The sequence below is a fragment of the Onychostruthus taczanowskii genome, unplaced genomic scaffold (genome assembly GCF_017590055.1).
Source record: "Onychostruthus taczanowskii isolate IOZ18803 unplaced genomic scaffold, ASM1759005v1 scaffold10, whole genome shotgun sequence".
NCBI lineage: Eukaryota > Metazoa > Chordata > Aves > Passeriformes > Passeridae > Onychostruthus > Onychostruthus taczanowskii.
The window spans coordinates 13,346,571-13,363,336 of NW_024496526.1; the positions used below are offsets into that span (position 1 = coordinate 13,346,571).

Consider the following 16,766-nt stretch of genomic DNA (forward strand, 5'->3'; position numbering starts at 1 on the left):
GCAGAAAGTCTGGGAATAAAAAAAAAAAAATCTTTTGCCTCCACTGAGTAAAAAGCCAAGTTTGGAACAAGACAAGGAGCACCAAGCACTTTTTTCTTCTTTTTTCTCCAATAGCCATTGATGGTGAGAGCAGGTAAGGAGTGTTAAAACACAAAAATGACAAGCTGTGAAACCCTGTAGCAGCACAGCCTTTGCTGTGCCACTCTTTTGACATTAATGTTCCTAATTAGCAGCCCAGACAGCCTTGTACTGACACTGTGCCTTGGGAAAGTGAAGCTGGAATGGATTTTCTCCGTGCCTCTTCCACTACCAAGAATTTGCCATAATTCTGTCTGCAATGCCACTTAAAAGTATGATTTTTATTAAAGATGTCAGCATTCAATAAGTCAGACACACTGGTGTCTCAACTTTTAACAGTCATGTCCGGAGTGATTATTACATAAGTTGAAAATGAAAAAAATGAAAATGAAAAATGAAATGAAAAATCAAGTGAAAAATATCCATCCATCTTTTTCAAATTACTCATCCTCAAATATCTGATTCCTCTGAATTAAATCAGCCTTCACAGATACTCTTTGTTAGAAGCACAATGCAGAACCTAAAATATACTAATTTAAATAAGCACTTTAAAGCATCTAGACTTCAAGTTCCTCAAAAGAAGAGAAAGCTTTTCCTTTTCTTTGCGGAGTAAAAGCATTTCAATTTCAATCAATTTGGTTACTGACAAAAATATTGTTGGCTTTCTTTCAACCCTGGAGCATAATATACTGCATTAAAAACCTATAAATGTGAACACTGAGACAATAGCATTTTCTCCAAGCTAAAGAATTTTCAAAAATATAAGAATAATCTAAATATTATGAATACTTAATGAAAGCATCCTGATAGCTCAGAAAGACACCAAGTCTCTCAGAGACGTGGTTGATTCAGGTGCTCTGAGATTCAGGCATTCAGCTTCCCAGCAGGTGCAGAAAAGAAAAATTCTGGGCATTTGGTGAGGAACTGGAACAGGTTGTGGCTGGAAGTGGTTGTGGCTCATCCCTGGAAGTGTCCAAGGCCAGGTTGGACAGGGCTTGGCACAACGTGGGACAGTGGGAGGTGCCCCTCATGGAATGAGATGATCTTAGAGGTCTCTTTCAACCCAAACCATTCAGTGATTCCACGATTCTGCATTGGCTGAGGTGGAATATTGAGCAGGTACTGAGAGAGAAATGTGAAAATGTGGCTTTAATAAACTTCCTTCTTCTACTGAGGGTCCAAAAAAACAATATAACAACAATGACAACAGCAATCATCAGCAACATCCTCTTCTAACAAATTCCTTTACACCGCTCCCAGTGGAAATGTGATGATGCCCCAGATATGTTTGTGCCTTTCCCAGGAATTTTACAACAGGGTAGCAAAATCTGGCCCTAAATTCTTAAGCATTCTTAAGCATATTTCTTATATTACTTTTGTTATAGAATGATTCTATCAGGAAATGCATCGAGCTTCTGGAATGAGTAAGATGAATGAAATTTCTGTTATTGGGCCCTGCATCACAGAGCTGGCTGTGATGCCAGCGGGTTAAAGGAGCAAGGAGAGAGTGAAACAATTAAATAAGAGCCTTGTGAGTGGCCCTGTCTTTTAATCCTGACTGTTAAGATTTTTGCAGAGGGTGAATTTTCTGACATCAATCTCATGTCAGAAATTTGTAAGAATAGCTGAAAACCATAACATTCCTAATTTCTGCATTGCTGAGTCTCAGACACATAGCCCAGTGATTGCAAACCTGTGATGGGGTCCCAGTGGCCCATGTACATGCTGAACAATAAAGACAGATTTATAGAGGTACATAGCTATAACAGCCTTATTTTTTTTCTTTTTAGCTGCACATTCAACAGCTTCTTATAAATCTAGTGAGACTGTAAATCAAACCCAGTTATTTACTTCAAAGCAGTTAAGTCACCCACTGTTAAAATTAAAGCATAATTCAGCTGCAACAGGCATCCCATCGAGCACGTGGCCTCGAGAGCTGCTGTGGGGACGTGGTGTGGCTGCTCCAGGCTGTGACATTCCCCTCCTCCAACCACCTCCCACCTCCCTAGGAGTGCCCCCTGCATGGGTTAGGAACCCCATAAACCATCATCACGCAACAATAAAGCCACTCAAAGCGTTTTTCCACAGACAGGCTAAGTAGCAGATGATTACAATGCAAGGAGATGCCAATAAATTTATGGAGTTGCTTTCAAAATGTAAAGTATTTAAGAGAAATGACTTCCAGAGAAAGTTTGAACAGTTTAATACCAGAGGTAAGCAACAGTGCTTTAAGACATGCTTTTTGGGAATAATTGAGAAGTGAATTATGTCTGACAACTCTTAAAGAATGGGTTAGGCAACCCAGGAAAGGAAACTCACTCTGCATTGTTTTTTAGAAGGCAACATTTGTTAGAGAACTCTCATTCACAGGATCCAGATATGCTGCAGGTTCTTGCAGGTACCATGCAGGCCATAATTTTGTAGGATAATTTCATCTGCTGCCTACTCTGGTTGCTCTTAGCAATAAATGTTCTAGACAATATGAAAGGCAGGACATGCCATGACCCACTGGAGTAAATCAATCCCCAAGGAAATTGTTACACTAGTTTTAATCAGAAAGTAATACTGACTGTAGAGTATCTAATTTTGTTATACAGACACATTCACATTGGGCATAAAAGTCTTTGTCTTCATCTTAAACATATGTAAGGAAAAGGAGAATAACAGTTGCAACAAACAAACAAACAAACCACACCACACACAAAAAAAACCCCATAAAACAAACAAACAAACAAAACAAAAAAACCCCCACAAGAATACCCAACTTTATTGCTAAAATAAATAGAACTTGTTTTAAATATAATTAAAATCTGCATACGGAGTCCATTTAAAATCCAGTTGAGAATTAGAATTTAGACAATCTAAAAATATTCTCCAATTAAAAAAAATACGACCTGCACAGTTAGCAAACATACACATCATTTCTTCACACAGTATTTTGGAAACAAAACCCCATCATGTACTTTACTAGATAAAAAGCCTCTTTTTTAGGGTTGCTAGAGGGAAAGAAAAAAAAATGCTTCTTATATTCAGGACATTGAGCTTTTTTCTTCATCTTTTCCTTTCCCTCTAGCAGAAGGATCCTCACCATGCCATCAGCAGGCTGGCACTCCTGCAAGACTCTGAAATCACTACTCAGCACCTACAAAAGTCATCTGAGAAAAACAAACAAATAAAACCCTTCCTGCCTACCATTGCTGCCAACAGACAATAATCAATGCATCCCATGTAAACATTATCTCATCCTCCCTTTCCCTCTCTCTGTCCTTTTTTTTCACCCATTTATTACATATTTTCAATATCAAAATAGTAACCTTTGAGGAGAAGACTGTTATTTATTATATGTGACCTGACCAAAACAGACAACTGCCCAGACTTAAAATATTGACATTGTTACTGCTCTTAAAATAATAAAACAATTCCTTGTGAATTTATTTCCAGTAATATAAAAAAATAAAAATAAAACATGACTTTAGATTTATACATAAATTATTTTTCTATCCATTTTCAAGCAGACATTGGGACACTGCTTTTTTTTGTTGTTGCTTATTTATTTCTCTCATCACCCCAATGGTGCTGCTATTGGTCTACCTGAGCATTCTCTTAAACCAGAGTGGCACCATAGATCCCATTAAAAGTCTCATCAATCACTCACACAGCCGGTGCTTCCAGAAATATGACTCCAACTCAATGTGCTTATATGTCAGAACCTGACCTTTGCTTTCAGAAGGCTTCCAGCCCTTCCCAAAACAGCCCACCCCAGGAAGCAGTGAGCCCATAATCCCACCTGCTCACAACCCCTGAAGCTCCAGGTACCTTGTGCCAACCACTCCCACCTTGTATATCCCCCAGCATTTCAGGTTCTAAACCTCAGTGTCTGTTATTCTCTGTTATTCACAGAACCCCCAGGTTGGAAGAGACCCTCAAGAGCAACGAGTCCAACCCAGCCCCAGCACCTCAGCTAAACCCTGGCACCCAGTGCCACATCCAGATTTTGTTAAACACACCCAGGGATGGGGCCTGCACCACCCCCCTGGGCAGCCATTCCAGAACTTTATCACTCTTTCTGTGCAAAACTTTTTCCTAATATCGAGCCTGTATTTCCTTTGACATATTCTACATTTAGAGGGGAAAAGACAAAACACAGCATTTTGCCTTTCTTCCTACATCACTGTTCCTTTCATGTAAACAGTAAAAACAAATTGTCCCAACCCTTGCAAAGTGCAGAGGAGAGAGACCAATCTGCACTGCAACCTCCTCCAGGTCCACTTGGATTCCTCCTAGCAATAAATTTTACCTATAAAATTTTTGCCTACCCCGATGTGAGCTCAGTTCTGTGCTGAGGGATGCCAAAGGCAGCACAGTGTGACAATGCATGGAGCAGGGGCACAGCCCCAGGGGCTCCTCAGACCCTCGTCCCTCCAGCCTGCAGCAGCTGTGCTCTGCAGAACAGATCACAGCACATTCACAGGCTGTCATAAAACACATTTTCTATTGCTTCATCTTCCTTGAGTTGCCTTTTCTCAGTGGGTTTGTTTCTGCAGGTAATGCAGGGGTTATGACTGTTTAAAACAAATCTGAATTCTGCAACCAGTTGTACAGACTCAGTGACAAAACAATAGCACCTCTGAAGAGTCTTAAAAGTAAAGTACATATTTTCAGTATATGCACAGGGAAAAGGCACTAAGAGAAAAGGAACTAATCTTTCAAAACACATTATACTTATCTCCTTATATGTCAATAGAAAAACTCCCCCAAATTAAAAAATGTGATCATGCATTTAAGTAAAAGAGCAATAAATGACATTCAAGACAATTCCAAAACTACCAAAAAGAGCAAGGGTGTCCTGAACTGCCAGTGGTGGCACAGATCCCCACACACTCCTCAGTCAGCTCATTATTTTTGCTTACACAGTGTGACAGAAATGTTATGGAATTACACATGCACAGAGATCCCAAACTTTGTCCCCAGCTCAGAACTGTCACAGTGAATGCCTGGCCCAGCACATGGAGTGGCAGCTGCTGGGTGACATGTTGATAACACTCAGGGCATCAATTTTATGCAAGCAAACTGACCCTTTGCATATCCTGTCCTTATCATTTCATTGCTTGGTCCCAACACTTTATTTCCAGAACAAAGAAAAACAGATTTTGCCTTTGCCTTTATCAAAAGTGATCTACTTCAGATAGAACATTTGTTACATGCAATTTGTCAGTTTTAGAAACATGCTTCACTCAACTATTAAAAATGTGCAAGAAAAAAGATTTTATTATACTGAACTCAACTGACAAATAGTGAAAAGACAGACTTTGTTGTTACATTTTATTTATTCCATGATGCTGACATGATCCATAATGTTTTCAGCATTTCAAGATCTACTTCAAAGCTGAAGTCACAAGAATGTTCCAAATCAAATTTGCTTCATTCAAATTAGAAATCCACCATTTTATGTATTGAGAGCAAAAACAATATTTCCATGATCTGCAGATATTACTTGTTGAGCCAGTCACTCCTTCTGCCATTCAAAGGAGTTAAAAACTGAATAAAGCAATCCTATATTAAAATGCCACAATCAGATGGTGGTTTTGTCATGTCCATCACAATCTAAATAATAATCGCAACTTTGCAAAATATGCAATTCATCTTTTTGTAAGGGCTCCTGATAAAGTGATAAGGAAAGAACAAGTCCTTTATTTATTCTGACACACACACAAACTTTTTGGTGTGTCTCTGCCACAGACTCCAGTCCAGCACAGAAATACTCAGGCTGCTGTGAGGGCAGAAAGCAGATTAGGCAAGAGCTTAAGGTGCTGTAGCAGTTGATTTTAATTTCATATATGTAGCTTCTCTTTCAGATTTGCTTCCATTAGTGCAATTACTCATTATTTTTCCCTTCTGAAAAGCCTGCTATCTATTTACCCTTTTCCCTGCAGTAGAACAAAGCATCAGATCAAAACCTGAGTTTCAAACCAGCAATTTCCAGAGGCCACAAGTTTGATCAGGAGTTGCATATTTGTGATTTTAGTGATGAATCTTTTTGTTGCATAAGACATACAAACAGATCTTTTTTTATTTTTATTTTTTTTCTTTTCCTGCTGCTTCCCCAAGATTTACAGCAGGTGGAATGTGTGGTTCAGCTGTGCCATCCCCTGTGGGTCACTTCCCTGCAGACTCAGATCTCTGTGCAGCACAGAGAATTCCTAACCCTGCTCTGGATCATTGCTAACAAAATACTGTTCCCTCAAGGCTTTAGCTACTGATAAATCCCTCTCTGGGATGGACTTTGGTCTGCAATTGCTCAAGTGCTTCATTTTTATATCTAAACATGATTCCAGTTATGATGTTGGATGTAAACAAACCATATTTTGGAGTTTATAGTTTTTAAGTCCCCTTTGCTCCTATAAAGACAAAAATACTTTCAAAGAAGACACAGACTTTTTTAAAGTTTCCTGCAATGTTGGTCTGTGCCTCAGGAAAAATCTTTAGGAGGCAGAAGAACTCATTTAATGACACAATCTAAAGTGCATTATGAAAAAGATAAAAAGCCCAAATCCAAGAATTCTTGACTTCTTCAATTGATTTAGTAGTGTGTTTTAGGTTTTTAATGAAGTCTGAATTAAATATTTGCATTAATAAATAAATATCTGTATGGAAAATTTGCTGTCAATTAGTCTAAATGAAGCAAACTTGGTTAGCAATGTATGTGAGTTGCATTTACAAAGATATTTTACCACTCAAGAAGACAACCACTGGCTAAATCATAAGAGATGTGAAATTTATAGAGACAATAATAAAGTACCAGTAGGAAGCAAAAAAAAGTTATGCATATGTAATTAGCATATTGAAATATACTGGAATATTAATCATTTATTTTATTGCCGTTAAGAAAGTTTCCAAGAGTGCATTTGAAGCCTCAAGTCCATAAACAACTTTACTGAAATGGGCAGCAAACAGAGAGATAAATAAGTGATAAATAAGATAAGATAATACAAGTGTTTGTCTCTTATCTACCTCCTATATCTCTCCTCATTGGAAGAAAGGCAGAGGACAAGCTCCTGTGAACAATGAGGGAATGTGGAATAATTCCAAGAACAGTTCAGTGGCTATTGAGTAAAGAACAAAATGAAGCCAACATGGTGCATGTGGATGGCAAAGTTTTGTGGAAAAATGTGAATCTAATCCCACAAAACATTCAATAATTAATGCCACATTTCAGGAAAAATAAATTACTTGTGAATATGGTTTTTGTTTAACCAATACTTCATTACTGTTGCATATGAAAATATAAATGCTTTTGTAAAACATTCACTACAAAACTGTGGTTTACATTAGCAGAAACTTAGTTATCTACACATTATAGCCCCCACAATTATTTTATTCCTTAAAAACCTTGTTAACAAAATCAAAATGCTACTGTTTTACAAGAAGCATAACAATTCAATTTGACAGAGACAAAGAGTCCCTCAGAATTGTGACTGATCAAGATAAATTTATGTGGTGACTGCTACTTTGACAAAAAGTCCTTTTTTTCTTTCCAAAACCCTTCTGCTGCTGTGGGAATTTGCTTGCTTGCTCTTGTATTTCCTCCCTGGTGCGAGAGCTTTTCTACCCAGGATGGGCTGGGATGTAAGGAAGACATAAAAAGATCCAGTCATGTCCCACTTTAGGACAACAACAAGTCTGGAATTAAGAAGGAATTCCAAAAATGGTGAGCTAGGAAATTGATAAAGCAGGGAAAAGGGAATATGAAAATTCAACACTGATAATTGTTGTCTCTTTGCAGAGAGAGCATTCAGGAGACTGATCCAGGCAGAGCCTAGCAGTTTAGAGAGTAGAGAGGAGAAAAAATATAAAACAAAACAAAAGCAATCAAAAATTTGCATGGAGAAATGCCATCGAGATAAGGCTTTTTATTTCCTGTACTCAGTCTGAGATGTAAATGTCCAGGAGACAACTACTGAAGAGTAAATAAAAGAAGAACAGACATCATGCCAGCTTTGCTAGGAACAGAAAGACACAGGGTTTTGACCAATGTCAAAATGGCAGCAAGATCAATTGTGGAAGCTGGATGAGTAACAAAGCTTGAAAAATAGTAACATCATAACTTTGAATGACTGAAAAAATCCATTTGTGGCAATTAACAGTCAGTTAATAATTAGCTCTGCAGTCAAAAAGGATTAAGTGCAGATAACCTAGCTTTGGAAGGAAATGCCTCCAATTCAGGCTCTCTGCCATGGAAGCTTGTGCCTCAAAGTGACACAACACAATGCTGTGGTGACAATACTCAAACCAGCAGAACAATTCCCAAGCCAGATGGAGAGGCCTGTACCCAAAAGATGCAGCAAAAACAGACAGATCCTTCACAACTAATATTTGGAACCCCCTAAGAGAAGAAAGGCCCTCTTAAGGTTTCAGCTATACAGATTGTATCTTAACTTCTATGCAAACACCACTGAGAATTGAGGTATAGACCTGATTATATGCATATTATTCATAACAAAAGGATAAGAAATTTGCAGTACACACCACAAAGGATGATGCCTAAGTGATTGTGCTTGCTGGAGCAGAAAGGTTGAATGAAGAGATACGACCTACCCTTATCCTTCCACTAACCCTGACAACCATCAAAAAGGCTGTGCAGAACCAAAAGTCAGCAAAGACAAGGAGCTAAAGAGAGGAGCACACTGATCAAAGGAAATTTCTGTACAGGCCTAAGTCTCTAAAGGAGTCTTGGCATTACAGGGGACAGAAAAACTCTCTGAAAAAGGATAATTATCAGATAGCACCATTTCCTGCACTAAATAGAAGTCCGTACTGCTCTAGGAAAGCACCTTATTGAGGCTGTATCAAATCCTGGATCAAAAGTTCTGTAAGTTCAGGGACACGAGAATGAAGAACAAAACAGTTGCAAAGAAAGCATTTCCTGTATCATGGAGCATGAACATCCAAAAAAAAAAAAAAACAGTCTTAAAATATCTGAAAGCACATGGACATTAAAATGTAAACAGGGAAACACAAAAATCCCAACAGACACTGAGGAAAACTCGGGAAAGATGTAGCCTGACACATAGGACAGAGATGGACCATGGATGACCCAGGGGGATCAGTCCTGGTTCTCTGTGGAAGTTCCAAGTTCCAAGTCCAAGTTCCAGGGTTCCCGGATGTGCTGGAACCTGTGTGAGACAACATTCATGAGCCTGGAAGATGACATGAATAACAAGGTGATGAGGTCCAATAAAAATGAGATTTCCAGAACAGCAAAGAAGATGGTCTGTTTTGAAGAACTGCAGGACCTTAGGAGACTGACTGGCTGGACAGTGAAAGCAGATAGGAAGTTTAAGCTGAATAAACAGTTAATGAGAAAAAAATATCCTAGTTGTGTATATTTACTCATGGCTCTCTCTAGAGCACTTAAGAAGGAGATGTTGACACTATCAAAAAAATTAAAAATCTAAAGGCAAAAAGCAAGAAAGCCCACTTTTGGACAAAGCAAGAAAGTCCATTATCCCAAAACCAAAATTATTCTGTGAAAGCCCCTGAGGACACTCTTCTCACCTCCCATTTGGGCCCCCATGACTGATTCAGGTGCTCTAAACACCACTAAGGAACCATGAGAAGTATAAATGGCCTTTGACATGAAACCTTCTCCTTTCTGTGCATCTTCTGAGCTGTCTATCACAGGAGGAAAAGCAAACCCACATTCTACAACTGTGTGACAGCTCTCACTGCCTGTCTGGAGGCAAGTTTGGGGCAGACTTTGTAGGAATAAACACTTTCCCCCAGATCTTCACAGTTTTGCTCCTGCAGAGTAAGCCAAACTTTGCTCTGATTTTCCATGAATATTCATGGCACTTCACAGGAATTGCTGACAGGAATACCATCTCCAGTGCTTGGGGTTTCCTTCAGTGACTGAGCCTCATCATTGCCAAGGGAAATTACTGCAGCTACTCTGAACACAGCAGTATTCATGGATAATCACTGCTGAGAAGTGGTTTAGCTCAGGAGGTGGAGGAGCCATTAGGAGGACCAAAATTAGGGAAGGAAGCAGTAATGTACCCAAACAGACACTCCTGGCTTGTGGCCAAATTCCCTGGGCTCACTGTCTGACGTTCTTCACTGTCCTCACATCCAAAAAATGGGAGATCCAGAAAGCCAGTCTGGATTGTGCCCAGCAGTCAAGTAGAAGGCTCTGGGTCCCACAAGCAGAGAGGCAAATCCCTCTCCCTCCAGAGACTCCAGCTCCCCCTTACCCACCCCCTGCCCTCAACCTTGGCAGGTAAAAACTGAATTAGTACAGAAGAAACAAGATATTTCTCTTAATCCAGAGCAGTCCTGTCCAAACACAGCTGCCAAGAGAAAAGCCTGTGCCCCTTCCCAGGTGAGGTGTGATCAGCTGTGGGCACAAAGCACAGGTGGCAAAGCTGAGCACAGGCACTGCAGCATTGCTTGTGGTGTGCTGAGATAACTGAGTGCCAAGAAAAGCTGAATCAAATGTCAGCCAAGCAGAAAATATCATGCATCATCATTGAAGCATCATCCCAGAAGAGATTTTGTTATATTCTGTAGAAGAATAGCAGCTAAAACCCAGGTTGTGCTGCCTGGTGCTGGTTTGTAGAGCATGAAAGGTGCTTGTAATGATGAAGACACAAAATGCCTCCTAAAATGAGGAAGAAGGAGATTCTTGCATCCAGAGGATGCTGCTCTGGCCACCTCTCAGCTCCCACACACAAAAGCATTAATGTAAGACTTCACATCATGGCTTTGAAAGGACAGAAAATTGGGAGATTTTCCCCATTCATACCATTAGAAAGAACTTTTATAAGTTTGGGCCTAGAGATATCAGCTTAAATAAATTATTGTTCCTGAAAGTCTTGCTGTACTCACTGAAGTGGGCTGTGAGGTGTCAAGGAGCGCCCCTGTTACCATGGACAGAGGTTGCATCAGCCTCCCTTACAGGAGAATGACCTCTGAAAGCCCATTTGGCTCCAGTGCTGTCTGCATAAATCTTCCCCAAGAGGAAAATTTCCAGCTTCTCTTCCAAAAACTTCTTGGTCTTAAAAAGACAAAGGTGAAACAACATGACAAATGCCTGGCCTTGGCTGAGACCAAAATGCCTGTGCTGATACTGCAGTGCCTGCAGAAAGCTGTCCTTATGTGAGGGGATAAATTTACCAAACAAGCCCTGAGATAATAAATAATTTAAGAGAAATTAGCCTAATTACTAAGCATGAGCTGCACCCTGTACTCCAGAGCAAAAAACACCCAAGGGCAGGCTCAGCCTCTCCTGAGCCTTTCCCCCTCTTCAGGATGAGACACTGGCCAAGTTCCCCAGTGCTTCAAAGGATCTGATTCCATCCATCTGGGACTCATCCCCTCCAAAGTGAACTCACATTGGACTCTTCTGAGGGTGAATGATGGAAGCTAGAGGACTGTAATTTGCTTTCTTTTGTGAATCCAAAGCTTATGTTCAGTACCTGGAGCTGGTGCTGTATGACCCATCATGAAAACGAAGTCATTTTCATAGTCCCTGCTTTCCTAGATGGAGTCTTTCATCTTTAAAGATGATCTATATTCTTTGTTCCTAACTACAAGACTTACTTGCCTTCACTGAAGAAAACACTTTGAATAAATCTACTTCAAGCAGTCCCAATCACTTTGTATAACTGACTTTTCTAGCACTTTTTGTGTCAAATGCAGATTTTTTTTTTTCTTCCACTAACAAAATGATTAGAAGATTGGAATAAAAAAGATAAATTCCACGAACACTGCTAAGAAAGCCTTTTATGGTTTGTTTTTTTTTCATAGTCCTTTTAGGAATAACCTATTTCACACAAACACAAAAGAAAGCTTCCTATGAATAACAGAATATACAATTTTATGTAAATCACCCTATGGCCCTGACCATTTATTTGGCTTGAGGTGGCAGAGAATGCAATTAAACTGGAAAACATTTTCCTTGACAGAGTTACAAAATTAATTTGCCTCATCAGGTGTAGTGCTGTATGATGAAGAGAAACAGCAGAAATGACCTGACAGGTAACAGAAGGTGGAACAAAGAAAAAGGAGAATTTAAAATTAAAACTCAATTTTGCAGCAGCCACAAGATTTTCTGGCAAATATACCAGGTAGAGCAACACGAGATTCCTGCCATGCCCTGGCAGGAGTAACTCCAGGGGTGTCTAGAAGTTCCTAATTAGGTGAACAAAAGCAAGTTTCATGCTGCTTCTTTCTCTGAGGAGACATGCCCAGACCAAAGGGATTGATGCAGCTCCACTGAGCAACACAACAGAAGCGTCTGTGTGTGCTTGGGAAAAACACTCCCACAGCCACATCTGTGAGAGTGTGTCAGCCAGAGCTCCCAGCAAAGTTGTTTTATTGAAGTCCCTAAGCACTATCTCCCAAATCAAAATCAAAGAAAAAAGTCAAAGCAAGCCTCTACAGTCAGTTCATGTCCAAGGGAGTTGTTACTCTTCATCTAAATAAGACTGAAAGATTACCATGAAGTTTGAGAAGAACATTAGAGACCACAGGCTGGTGTGTGCTGGCATTATGAAAAATGAGCAGCTCGTTAATTCCAGCACTGTGTTCATTTCAAACCCATGCCAGGGACTCGGTTTTGCAAACAGATGCAGTGCTGCAAATCTGGCAGCACAGGATCAGAAATTCTCTGGACATGCAGGGAACAGAGGGACAGGAACACGGGGGGAAGGCTGAGGTCCACTCTGATGGTGCAAACATCATGACAGAACACACACACACAGTTCAAAGCAAAGCACATTTTGCCCAGGACTGTGGTTAATATGATTTTTCTTGCTAAAAGGAAAACAAAGTATCAATGGCTAGGTGAATTGAAAATGCACAATGAAATACTACCACCATGATCTTCAGGGTATTTGATGTCTAAAGTATAAAAAGCCCTCTAAAAGACACTTAAAACCTCAAAAAAAAAAAAAAAAAACTTTCAAAAAAAACAAAACAAAAAAAAACTAAAAAGGGAAAAAAAAAAAAAAAAAAGAAAAAAAAAAAAAAAAAAAAAGGGAAAAAAAAAAAAAAAAAAGAAAAAAAAAAAAAAAAAAAAAGAAAAAAAAAAAAAAAAAAAAACAAACAAAAAAAAACTGAATAGAGGAAAAAAGAAGAAAGACAGGAAAAAAAATAAACAAAACCCTGCAAAAAAAATATATATACCTAGAATAAGAGTGCTCACTAAAAGTATACTCATGCTGAGTAGTGAATAAAATCCAAACCCTATTCCATTTATTATTATAATACATATGAAATTAGGAAAATAGGTTAAAAGAAGACCCTTACCCCGCATCAATGAGCATACCTAAAACCGGCTATCTTGATTGTCCAAAGGACAATCTCAATGAAGAATTTATCACTTTTGTATCTCTAAGTGTTATAGTCGAATTTGTGGTTTAAATATTCCTGAACTGGTGGTCAGAGGGTTTGAGATCCTTTCAGAGATATTCTTTGATGCGCATCCACCTTAAAAGGATTTTTCCAAAGCTTAGATCAAATTTTAGACCATCTCTGTGAAAGAGGAAGAAAATCCCAGGTTTTTTTTTCATTCCCTGCATGGCATTTTGCAGTCTGTTCACATGTTAATGCTGATGCTTAGAGAGGCTATCTGGAGCAGGGGCTAGACAGAGTTAAAGAAATAAAGTAGGGATTTATTAAAAGGCCTTCAAAGGATACACCTTGGGCAGTGCAAGAGCCTGGCTAGGGCTACACCCAAGATGGACTGAGTCATGAGTTTTCACACTTTTATAAGTTTTGGTCCATTTCCATATTGGGGTTAATTGTCCAATTACAGCTTCAGGTTATGAAGTCCCATCCTCCCAGTTTGCTCTCCTCAATGCACTGGTGTTTACACTTTTTGGACATTTTTTGCAATGGTGTCCTTGGTTCTCAGGCTGGAAAAGGATTGTTTTGTCTGACTAAGCTGTGAGGAGAACTTACTAGCACTTTATATGAAGTTCAGAGTCACACACTGAGGCAGTACAGAATCTGAAAAATATGAAAGCTAAAACTTAAGGCATCAATGTGTCTGTGGATGAACACCTTCCTCTTCAGGTAACTGTCCCACAAATTGAAAAGCTGACTGAGGAATAACACTGCAATGCAAAGTCTAATTCAGTATGATGACTTCAGGGATTTTTAAATTATTTTCTTAATTTAAAAAAATAGAGGCAGCAGTTTTTTTGCATTAAGTCAGGAAATATTTTGGTATTTTTAAGAACTAACATACCTATGATGGTTGGTGTGCTAAATATGACTCCATTTCATTGTTAGTATTGTCCCAGCAGCAAAGAATGACTCAAGCTTTATGTAGTGCTATTTTGCCAGAGAAAAAGAAGCCTTTTACATTTCTTCTTCCATTGCACTGCTGGTTTTGTAACTCCCACACAAAGTCAGTCTATAAAACCACACATCTTAAAAACCTTTGCACAGATAGAAACACTGCAGCTCAGCCTGAATAGATGAGTGAAAAACCACAAAATTGCTTCAATGTGAGCTGCAATATTTAACGCCTCAAGACTGTTTTCAGCTGCAAGCCCAAAAGCATTTCTGCTTTTGCCAGGACAGACACCACTGTTGTGCCCACCACTGCCAAATACTCACTGTGAAGGTTCTGGGCGATGTTCACTGCCCACTCCTCCGGTAAGGTCCCAGCTCTGGAGATCCTGGAGCACTTGAGCTGACTGGAGAGGTCTCGGGACTCGAGCCAGCACAGCGTGTCCTCCCTGTAGCTGTAGTCCAGGGTCACCACTGCAGATCCCTTCACAGGGCTCCAGGCAGACATTCTGCTGCCATTAAGGTACAAAACCTCAATCTTTTCAGGGCTTGCAATCAGAAGAAGAGGAGGTCTATCAGCAGGCTCTGAAAACAAAGTGAGGAGAGTTTAAAGGATTAACAGGCTGTGTATTTCATTTTTATCTTTTTGGTTTTAATGTAGTTTTTAATGTTCTTACCTGCTTGTTTTAAGATATATAATAAATTGGTTTTGTTTTTATTTTCATAACTATCATATATTCCCAATTATTAGTCTATTTTATCCTGCTGTTCCAATGGTTCACATCATTAAAGAAAATTAATTACCCCAGCCCCATAGCCTCTGTTTAGTTCCAAGTATCATTATTGCAACATTTTTCATGCCTAAGTCATAAAATGAAATACAACTTATGCAAATTATCTCTATCCAGATTACTGGAATTTCAAAAAGAATTAAGGCCAGAAAAACCAGCAGAACTCGAGGACACATGAAATTGTAAGATGCTTTTCATATAAGAGTCTATAAAATAGGACAAAATCTGAGGAGTGGGTGCCACTTAAAGAAGTTATAATCAACCTGACAATAAATCCAGTGCAGTGAAACCTTAAAGCATAGAAACTCTGTAATTTCAGGCACATGTGAAAAAAAAAATGTGTCGCCACATCAGGAGCTCTCACCCCAATGTAATCTGCTTGTTTTCAAAGGAATACATCAATGTCAGAACACTGCATTGACGTGCAGCACTGTCAATCAACATTTCACCTAATGGAGTCCTCAGATTTTCTCTAAGCAGTTCCAGATGTCTAAATGGTGGGAAAAAATGGCATAAATAAAAGGATTTGACAAATGGTACTTCATCAGCAGGTCTGATTAAAGAGAAAAGAATCTTGCAATGAGTACAGTGCTCAGTGGTCTCACACAAAGGCACAGCAATAGGTGTTCTGTTCTTTGGTAATATCTGCTTTATTTAACTATCTTGCTGCTCTCCTTTTTTAATTGATTTTGACATGTAAAAGAAAATATTTCTATAAAGCTTCAGTGTGTATTCTTCTGAGTTTGGATTTCATTTAGTACTTATTTATTCTCATTCCATAATATATATTCTGTCTTGTTACACATCTTGTCCCTCTCCAGTAAATCCCACATGAACATTTGTAAATCCACACTTCTGCAGCATTACTTTTGGAACTTACTGCCTGTCCTCATCCTCACATTCACTTCCACCCATCAGATCAGATCCAAGTATTATTTGTCTTTGAATTTCAGAAGATACTCAAGAACTGCAGGGATTGAATTTCTTTGCAAAACAATCTCTTGTGGTGTAAGCCATGAGTGAAGCTCTCAAGTCTTGTTTGTTTTATTCCTTTCCAAAAGATAAAGTAGTGGAGGGGAGGGGGTTTGTCACTAAGCAATTTTTTGTTTGAAATATGCCAGGTAGGTCCCTTTGCAGTCACTGCCTGTGAATCTCTTTCCCCTTGTTCTTAACAACTTTTGGAACCCTTGAGAAGAAAGGCAGATTTAGGAACTTCTGTCCCTATCACCCACTCACCCCAGACTGGTACAAAAGGAGAGTTTCCATCTGCATCCTGCTGAGTCTGAGGATTTATTTTTACATCCATCAGCTCTGTGCCCAGCTTTTCTCCCCCCACAAAATAACACCACTGCCTAACCCTGCATTCAATCACTCTTTCCCCAGCTCCCAGCAGTGTGGAAAGACCTTTATTATGATTTTTGCTCTTATTCTGTGTGTTAAGCCGGATATTTCCACATTCTGCAGTATCTAAAGCCTCAAAGAGAAGGCAGCTCACAGGAGCTGTTTGCAGTTTCAAAGCCACCAGGTGGTTTAGGGCTGGGAGAGAGAACCAGACCCTCGCTTTGAACTGACCTCTTGAAAACTGTAACGAGGATTTAA

The 16,766-nt window shown here is 39.3% G+C and overlaps 1 protein-coding gene across 1 annotated transcript in view; it reads right to left on the reverse strand.

Moving 5' to 3' along the window:
- LRP1B (LDL receptor related protein 1B) overlaps window positions 1-16,766 on the reverse strand; it is a 290,821-nt gene that overhangs the window by 267,996 nt on the left and 6,059 nt on the right. Inside the window, exon 3 of the mRNA XM_041406020.1 lies at window positions 14,704-14,961. Within this exon, the coding sequence (XP_041261954.1) occupies window positions 14,704-14,961 (258 nt within the window). The remainder of the gene's footprint in view (window positions 1-14,703; window positions 14,962-16,766) is intronic.